This window comes from Corvus brachyrhynchos, unplaced genomic scaffold (assembly GCF_000691975.1).
Source record: "Corvus brachyrhynchos isolate BGI_N302 unplaced genomic scaffold, ASM69197v1 scaffold1, whole genome shotgun sequence".
Classification (NCBI taxonomy): Eukaryota; Metazoa; Chordata; class Aves; order Passeriformes; family Corvidae; genus Corvus; species Corvus brachyrhynchos.
Genome location: NW_008237222.1, coordinates 8,272,902 through 8,282,450, shown reverse-complemented (window position 1 = coordinate 8,282,450; position 9,549 = coordinate 8,272,902). Strand labels below are relative to the sequence as shown.

The 9,549-nt window shown below is 36.9% G+C and overlaps 1 protein-coding gene across 4 annotated transcripts in view; it reads right to left on the bottom strand.

The window, feature by feature from the left end:
• CCNK (cyclin K) overlaps nt 1–9,549 on the bottom strand; it is a 15,443-nt gene extending 5,894 nt beyond the window's left edge. Inside the window, exons 1-9 of one of the 4 annotated variants that reach the window (XM_008629745.2) lie at nt 9,464–9,478; nt 8,993–9,097; nt 7,697–7,963; nt 6,637–6,718; nt 5,914–6,045; nt 5,016–5,121; nt 4,813–4,870; nt 2,825–2,994; nt 1,624–1,907 (exon numbers count right to left, since the gene is read on the bottom strand). In XM_008629745.2, the coding sequence (XP_008627967.1) occupies nt 1,624–1,907; nt 2,825–2,994; nt 4,813–4,870; nt 5,016–5,121; nt 5,914–6,045; nt 6,637–6,718; nt 7,697–7,893 (1,029 nt within the window). In that variant the 5' untranslated portion in view covers nt 7,894–7,963; nt 8,993–9,097; nt 9,464–9,478. Of the gene's footprint in view, nt 1–1,623; nt 1,908–2,824; nt 2,995–4,812; nt 4,871–5,015; nt 5,122–5,913; nt 6,046–6,636; nt 6,719–7,696; nt 7,964–8,175; nt 8,965–8,992; nt 9,098–9,463; nt 9,483–9,517 lie in introns of those variants that run through there. The other 3 variants (XM_008629744.2, XM_017729059.1, XM_017729060.1) reach the window with 3 other exon arrangements.

Below are 9,549 nucleotides of genomic sequence, written 5' to 3'. Positions count from 1 at the left end.
CTGCTGCCTTCATTTTACTTGGGTGGTCTTTTCTTGACTTTCTAGCACTACATTCCATGCCTGTAAAACTGCATCAATTCTCCCTGCACTTTCAAACAGAAGCAAATAACTACATGTTGGATCTTTTCCAAAAATCACTCATTTTGTGAAGTCAGTTGATTACTTCAGGTGACAAGCAATTCAGTTATTATGTACTTGTTAATATGGAACAATGTCCAAAAAACAACAACAAGGTACATCATTACAACAGAACAAGAAACTGGAGCAAAATAACTCATGACAGAAAAAACAAACATCAATTAAAACTGCATTTATGCTAAAGAAAAAAAAGAATCAAGCAGTAACAATTCTCTAATAATGGCAGCTGCTAAAATAGAGACGAACATTTATTTGGTCATTCTACTGCACTGTAGTTTGCCCTAGCCAGAACACCCACGGGTCATAATAAATAATAATAAATAATCAACATTATTTATTGGCACACTGATGGGTATTTAATACTTTCAGCTGAATCAACACAATGGAACTGCTCCTTTACTGCTGTTCCTGTGAGCAATGAAATTGTTCCCCCTAACAATTTCTAGTTTAATCCAACTGAAAATACTATTTACATCTAATGATTCACCAGTATATTTTTAGTGAAATCAACTGAAAATTCAAGTGCTCTTCACAACTAGAGATGCAGAGGATGTGCAGATGCTTTAGACATCTGGTATGGGTCTGTAAGTCATGGGCCAATGCCTCAGCTGCTTGAAAGCATCTTGGCTCAGTAGAAGGTAATGGAGTTATAAGAGTTCATGTAAATTGAAAATCTGGCCTCCAGGAACAAAGTGTATTTCTGTTCTGCACAAACCAAAGGAGAAGTCATGCAAAGCCCTATTTATAGAAGCAGGAAAGATCTTAAGTAAGGTTTATGGTACATCTAACTCCAGAACATTTTAGAAGCACCAAGTAAATCTTTCAAACACCACACATCTTGTTCTCCCAGACTGCTTTTTAGAAAAGGAACAATTTCAGATCACCACATTTACTTTTCTCAATTTCATGCTGCTTGTGCTGTATTCCTACAAAACTCCTTTGAGTCACCCTTTGCTTTTTATTTGTTGTGGCTGCCTACAGTATATCTGTACTATTTATTTTCTTGATTATTAGGTGATGGACCTCAAACTAATTTCAAGAAAAGGTAAGTTTCACTGATGGCTTGGCCAGAGGTGACCATTCACGATCAACAGATACCAGTCAGGCAAAAGCATCATTTTTTTCCACAAGGTACTTCATTAATATATGGGATGGGGCAAAATCAGTAGTAAAGTAGGTCCTTCACGTGAATAAGCAAGCGTTCATAACATATTTATTGACAGCACAGAACCACGAATACTGAGAGCATGAACAGCTCATGTTGACTTAAAAGCCTCTCCATGGCTTTTGGCTCAAGTGGAGTAAGAATGTCATATGCCAGAACTGTAAAGGCTCTTCTGCATCAACAAAGTTGCCACATAACCAAATCTACTACATAAAATTAATTACAAGGCTCATTCTTAAAGCAAACACAAGTCTGCTGCACATTGTGGCCTTTAAATCAGATCAGCCTGAAAATAAATTGCAAGTTAAAGTTCAACTTACTGCTGGTCTTTTAATCTGTCTAGGAGGACTTGACTGGGGAGAGGGCTTTTTAGATTGCTGTGCTTGTGTTTGCTGCTGCTGCTGCTGTTGTTGTGCTGACGGTTGCGACTCTTTTTGCTGCTGTGTCTGGGATTGCTCTGAACTCTGGGATTGCTGTGACTGCTGTACCGTAGGTGCCTGGGGTGTAGACTGAAGAGATGGTGGCTGCTGCAACTGATGAGGAGTATGATGAGGCATTTGCTGTTTTCCCTGTGAGTATAGATCCAGGATCTGGTGACAGATATCTTAATGACAAAGAAAGGAAAATCCGAAGTATTATAACCATACAATGTACAAGTGTATATTTAACACACTTACCTGATTTTTACTGGACATCAACTTTGGAAAAATTCATTGCAAATATCACTCACCATTATAGTGACCTAAATAACTTTTTAAAAACAGACTAATTTTCAACTTATGCTTGCACTTCTGAGTTTCTTCTGCCTATGCTGAGCAATATGTACATGCATATGCACACCTTTCAGAAGAAGAGCACAGTGTCTTGGTAATAACACACTGTATGTCATTACTGTGTGCCTGGAGAGCCAGGTAACCACGATCACAGGACAGTAAAACAGCAAGAAAGCAAGTAGAAGACGATTATATGTTAAAACATACATGTTGAGTTAAGCCAGTCAAAGAAGTTTTAGGAACTAAGTAAAAGACTAGTACTAAATTCTTCTTCCAACACATTAGGAGCTAAAGGTCCCCTGTAATCTGTCCATCATTCATGGTACATCACAAAAACCCCTCTATCCTAGCATAATTTGGTCAAAAAGATCAATTATTAATGGGAAAACTACTAGAAACTGGGCTCCATTAGTTCCTGCGTTTGTAGAACCACTTATTTAAAATGAGGAGTAGGGTAATCATTAAAAAAATAGAAAACACACCATGACAATTCAGGCTAATTAGATGTGTTATAAACTAAACAAGTTGTAAAGCAAACATTGAACAAAAGACTAATCATGATGATTAAATATGCCTCTAAGATAAGCCAGTTCAATTTAACACCTGATTAAGGGATAGCACATACGACCTGAGTTACGTATTTGACACAAGATTATTTTGACTAAAACCTAGATAGAAAGCTATATGCATTTACTTATAACCTAGGCCACACAATTAAAAGAAATTTTGTGGTAAACCATTTTCATACCTTCCAAAACATCAACAGGAACATCTTGAACAAACTGCTCCCACCATCGTCTGTACATTGGTTTTGATGTCCATTCCTGTATTTCAAACTTACACAAACGGCCTGCTAAGTACATAACTGCAACAGCTATGATCTCAGGCTCCCACTGCAGGGACAGTGTAGTGCAGAGACTGCAATAGGAAATAAACCAAAACAAAACACAACCCTGGGGATTACCTGATTGTCCAAGAGCACTTTAATGTACAGCAGCTGTAATTAACAGGGCATAAAATCCCACCACACTTCTAACTTTTCCGGCAATTTTAATTAAGAGCCTTGTTAAACAAAAGAATTTACAAAACTAAACTATTTCTGGACTACCACTGTCATGAAATAAGGTCCCAAATCAGATTTTAGAGCTTCCCAATGTTTGTCAATAAAATGTGAACAAATACTAAAAAAACCCCCGAAAGCCCCACAGAGCAGCCAACATGAACTCGCAAAGCAACTTGTCAAGCACAAGACAAGTTTTAGATCAAGATATAAAAGGTTATCTCTTGAACAGCCTTTGTTAAAGCTGATGCTAAAATAATTGATATTATAGGTATTATTGACATTAACTTTCTGTCATACTTAAAGTTACTATTTCCTGATATCAATTTTAAATTATGAAATATTTTTCTGTTTTCTCCACAGATTCTGTAACAATAATCTGCTTACAGAATGTTAGATCCAGCCAGCCAGCTGAATTTCCGTGAATTCACTGTGGCTGTATAAGAACAGAATGCTCTATTCTAAAGGCCTGTAGTGCAAAGTACAGAATTATTTTGCCAGGATCCTAAAAAAAAAAGTAAATTTCTAATATGGTGCTTATTAAGGAAGCACAATACAGCCTCTTCAGAACAGAGATAACTATTACGCATGGTTTAAAACAAACTCTCCAAATTCATACAAGTGTTTTCCTGAAGTGCATTTTAAGCGTTAGGTTTTTTAAAATACTAAATGCTATCTAATTTCAAGTACAATAGTGTCCAAACTTTGATGGATAAATTACAGTAGTTTAACAAACTTAACAGCGATGGTCATGCCATAATTTTGTTCTACCTGCAAGACTGACAGCAGCTGAAGTAAACATCTCTTGAGATCCACATTAATTTTGCTCAAATTAATTTGGAGAGTTTAGGTGGTATCTACAGAATCTGAACCCACACAGGACTAATTCAAATCAGGCATGTGATTAAAAATGCACCTCCTTTTTTATGATGTTCTACTGCTGTAGGCATGACTGAAAGCAATGTATTCACAACTTCTGGACAGTCAGGCCACTTACACATTTTCTTAAGGGTTTGCTATGGAAATAGAAAGTAATATTTAAGTCCTCAGTGAATTAAGGTGCCCAGCTCTGTAGAATCCTCCTGAAGAAGGCTAAAGTGTGTCAAGTTGATTTGATTGAGATTTTCAATACCACATGAGAAATCCTTCTACACACACTCCTGTTAATTGATGTGATTCTTACAAGTTCATTACTCAAGAAGTTGTAAATCTAGTGCTAAAAACTATATTCCTCAGTGAATTTAATGGCTACTTCACTATTACCAAAATATCACATTAAAAATACATTGATGAACGCGATGAAATTAAGAAATGACTTTTTTTTTTCAGAATGAGCCACATATCTCAGATTTGGCAAGAAGCCAGCTTGTATCCTGGAGATCTAGAATTTGGTTTGGTCCTTTCAAACAGTAACTTTCTTTTTAGTGCAGCACTATCAGTACCACAACATTGGAGAGGTCTTACTGATCTACTTCCATACCCATTCCAGATTCCATGCTCAATGGAACTATCATGGTAATGATGGACAGAAAAACTGAGGAACACAACCAAGAAAACATGTAACAAGCAGGGGAAAAAAAAAAAATCAAAAATTTGCCAAAGAAATATCCAACCCCAGAACAAAGTAAGCAACAGTAACTATTTCACTTTCAAAATGTTTCCTAGGTGTATCTTACCTGTCATTGACAAATGTCCATGCCATTTGAACCAGTTTTTGAATTTTATTTTTGTCTCCTGAAAAACAATCAGAAAAAAAACCAAAAAGACATAAAATTAGGAGGGACAAACAGTTAGAAATAGAATATTCCTGCACTGATAATATATATTAACTTCTGGAAATCAATAACAGGCATTACTTGCTCACTCTGCAATATTTTACCTTTGAGTTGTTTGGCATACTTGAGAAGAAATTGGTATGGATGTTCCACTTGCAAATCAAACTTTATTGTTTGTAGTAAGATTCTTTCAAGTACCATCACTTCTTCCTATAGAGAGTTATAAAGCAACCACAGTATTATTCCTTCTTTCACTCAAAAATATTTTATGCTAGTACAGAGCATGACTACATAGCACTTCCAGGCAGCCAAGTTTGTCTCCAAGGGGAACAGAAATCTCTCCAACTTGTAACACTATTTTAAACTCAGTTACCTTTTCTTCATATTTATTTTGCTGAGGACAGGGGATGTGGCATTTAAAATCCCTTTTTGTCCACAGAGGAATGAACTGAACCAGACACTGCATAAAAATGCCAGATATACAAAATCACAACAAAAATACAAGTTCTACCATGTTTCTCTCAGAAGTTTCAGGTCCTTCTGCTATTTAAAATAAGGAAATTTTAAGAGAAGCTACTTTTGCTAAGCCAATACTGTAAACAAGAAACTTCTCAATACTTTTGATACTTAGTTCTCTTATTTAAGATTTACTATTAATTACTTCCTAAAATCCCATTCAGATGATTTATGTCTTGGTAACATTTCTTGCTCTGGCTGAAATTACTAAAATTTACTTTAATTTGCAAAATAATATCAGAATTTACACAAGATAAAATGCAAACTTTTTATAAAAACTAATGCTCCGGTAAGCTCCCAAAGCTACTTGTATTAGGAAGAATTACTTTCATAGCTACCTATCACATTACCTGAAAGAGCCATAGATGCATGCTGAACATCTAATTTAATTTAGAGCAACTGAAAATCAGTCAATGCTCTATTGAATGTATGTCACTTTACTACAGTACAACAGGATGAAATCAATTTCAGCATGAATATTTTTACCTTTGGGTCATCTCCAAATTGCCCAAACTGTACATCATTTAGCAAGCTACGAGCTGTTTTAATTATATCTTTACATTTCTTAGGTGTTTCTTCAACCTTTCCTGCTAGGAAGAGACAGCAGGCTCCTGTCACCTAAAAAAAACAAAGTACTTTCAAAAAATGGTCTGCATGTAGATATGCAATACAGTGTAGCATTATAAAAACACTGCCAGTTTCCATTAACAGTTCTGTAGAAGTCTCCCAGGAAAAACTTAATGAACATATTAATTTCTAATTTTAATACAGTGTTAAACTTTTATTTTCTCAGAGGAAAAATCCAGATTTTGGAGGACTGTCCATTTTATACAACTTTGTGTCAAGGCCAGAAACCCAAAGCACAATTTGTCCTGGTTCAATGTTGTCTGTCAAGCAGTTTTAAGACTGTATTACACTTCTTTTTTCCTTTTAGCTAATACAGAAGTGCCAGCACTACAGCTGCTACTCTTTCTAAAAAACAGTATCAGCAAGATAGAACTGCAGTGTCAATGTATTTCCAAGCATAAACATAAATGTGTAAACACGCAAGAATAATGAATTTTAAGCTGTAATAATTAAAAGACAAAAGGCTAATTTTCCATCTTTCCATAGTGAACAACAGTAGTACCCAAGTGACTAATCACCATTCTAAATAGTCCATGCCCAGTGCAATCATTAAATTAAGTCATCAATATTCTAAATACTTACATATCTTGGGAACTGTTTGAAGGAATGAAACATATAAAACCGATGGAAATAAATTATTCCGGTTGCTAGAGTGTCATAATGTCTGTGGTGCAGATTAAGGACTTTCAAGCAGCATATAAAACACATTTAAAACCAAACATGCACTACGGATTCTGCTTTATCAAGTACCTCAAGTCATTGGCTGTTCAGTGACCAGTTAAAAAACACTGCAAGTAAAGCAGGAGCTTCAGAACAAAAAAGCCACAAAAGCCCTTAAAGCTGTGTAAATACTATGATCAGGCCCAGATGCAGATGATACCTAAAGCATTTGTTGTAAGTGTGCAAAGTCCTGATCGTATTTACAGAAAGATGCACGAAAGGTCATCCCTGTGTTGCACCATACCTGCTTCAGAGAAGGTCAAAATCAGCAGTAGGGACACGAAGGAACAGAACAATTATCACTTCACATTCAATTGCTGGTGTGGAGGAAAGGTACTATTCACACCTACAAATGCAAATAAAATCTGAACATGCTCCCCACTCTTCACTTTAAGAAAAGTAAAAATTTTGTCTTCACCATGCTTTATTAAAAAAAGACCTAAGGAGATTAAAGGAAGCACAGGAATATAGGAAACAGAAAATTTAAGTGGCTGTCTATGGAAGAATGGGACAGTTGTAAATCCCAAACCAATGAAACAAAAAAACAGCCACCAAAGACCAAGACTGGGGAGGGCAGAGGTTGAAAGCCTCAAAGGCACAATCTAGAAAACTGAGGGAAAAATTCAAAATTTGAGAAGTCATATAGCGAAACACTGAGTTTCATAACTCACAGGAGTTACTCTTAATTGGAAAGTTTGTATCATCTTAGCTCCCTATCACCGAATTGGAACCTTGTTAATCCAATGAATGGATAGAACTGTGTAAAAACACATTACATCCAAAGGCATGTAAACACAAAGTAGTTTTGATTAATGACTAAGAAACATTTGAACAGCTGAGCACGTGACATTTCTTGTACATTTTATTTTGAAAACTCACTATTCATAAAGACATTTCAAACCAACAGGAGTTTAAAGGATACAGCCCTAAACGTGTTCCCACATCGAATATGAATCTGGCCCCTTCCCTGCGGTATCGTGCCTCTGTAGCTGGATCAAGCCCTTCAAGCTGTGACGGTGTATGTGCCAAATCTTTCTTATCCCAGTACCAGCATGGCTTTGTATGGTCCAGGTTTGCCAAGTTTACAGAAGGGCTGGAATTTTCTTTATTCTCCTTCATTTATTAAAACAGAATTGTCCTTGCTTTTTAAATTTTCAAAAACGAAGTCTTCAGAGAGTCACTTCAGGACCTTGAAGAAAAGGCAAAAGGAATTTAAAAATAGAGAACTGCCCCCCTCTAGTTCCTGCTCAAAGAGGAGTAAAGAGGAATAGTGTTTAGCCTGGCCTGTTGGAAAGAACTTTTTCCTATGCTCAAAGACAAGCAATAAAGAATTTTCCTTTATCCTCCCCATATATTGCACATACAATCAAAGAAAAAGCCACCTGTTATCCTTGCTATTACCTGTTTAGTAATAAAACTTCAAGAATACAACTCCAACAATATCTGCTCTTTCTTAGTAGAACAACTTCCATCTACTTTGTCCATAAAAGTAGGAAAAAACAATTCAGAGATGGCTGCAGAAAGATTTGAAAAATTAGGGGGATTAGCTGACTATTGGTAACTAGGAAAGCCATTGGTGAGATGAGCCTAAATGGCCACTTAAATACCTGCCTGCTCTTCGGATACCCGAGCAGCAACCACTTGGCAGAAGCTTTGTAAAGTGATCTGTACTTGTACTACTTAAAGAAAAAATGTAACAAAAGCAGTGTTCTTTCCCATACCAAGATTAAGTCAACCGATGTGAGCTTGTAAAGTAAGGTAGCATCTAAAATCATACCCAAAACAAGGCAATTGAATACACTCCAAGAATCTCCTACTTGCCTGTGTTTACCAGCACTTTCTGTACATCGATGCAAATCACAAAGCTCTGCAGGCACCTTTCTGGTGTTTGAATCACGACAGATGCTCAGCCATGCCTCAACAAGAATGAAGACTCACTGCCTTTATTTTTCAGGCACAAAACTACCCTTACTGTAATTCAACTAACTACAGATACCATGCACAGATTACTGCAGTCACCTGCAGAGGTTTGCATAACAAACAGTGATTGATATGATGCAATATATTCGCTCTAAGCAAGCCAGTCACAGCAAGACCCAAAACTTAAAACACTTACATTTGGCTATTACTTTTCGAGACGTTTCCCTTCCGAAAACGGAAGGAAGATCACGTGAACGGCCAGGAAAACAGCCAGAAAAACAGTCAGCACCTCGCTCACCTTCAAAAAGCTTCTCTTTTTCAGAATAAAGGAAACTGTCTTTGCCTCACGGTGGTTTTGGAATCACCTTCAGAACTCGTGGTATCGGTCAGACAGATCTAAACTCTGTCACAAAAAAAAGTAAACGGCTACTAAAAACTATTTCCAGAATCAAAAAAAGCGCGCCAAGCCACGACCACACATTCCCTTCGTATTTACTAGAAACGTGCTATTTTTTATAGCTGTTATGATTCTCCTTCCTTACAAGCTATTTTGCTTCCTAACTTCTAAGTAGCTTAAAAACTAATTAACACTAAAAGCGCCTGAAGCGACGAGATCTGCTTCTATAAAGGAGCGAAAGCATTTCCGAATACGGAACCAGGAACGAAAATCATCACCCGCAAATATCCTAAATGAACCATCTCAAACGTCCCAATCCAGACCGCAACGCCCGGAAATAATAACGAAAGTTTTCCCTGCCTTTTTACGCACCCAGTAATCCGGAGGAGAGTTCCAGAGCTCGATCCCGGCTTTTTTACACCTTACCTGAGACGAACCCGTCGCCCGCGACCGCAGCT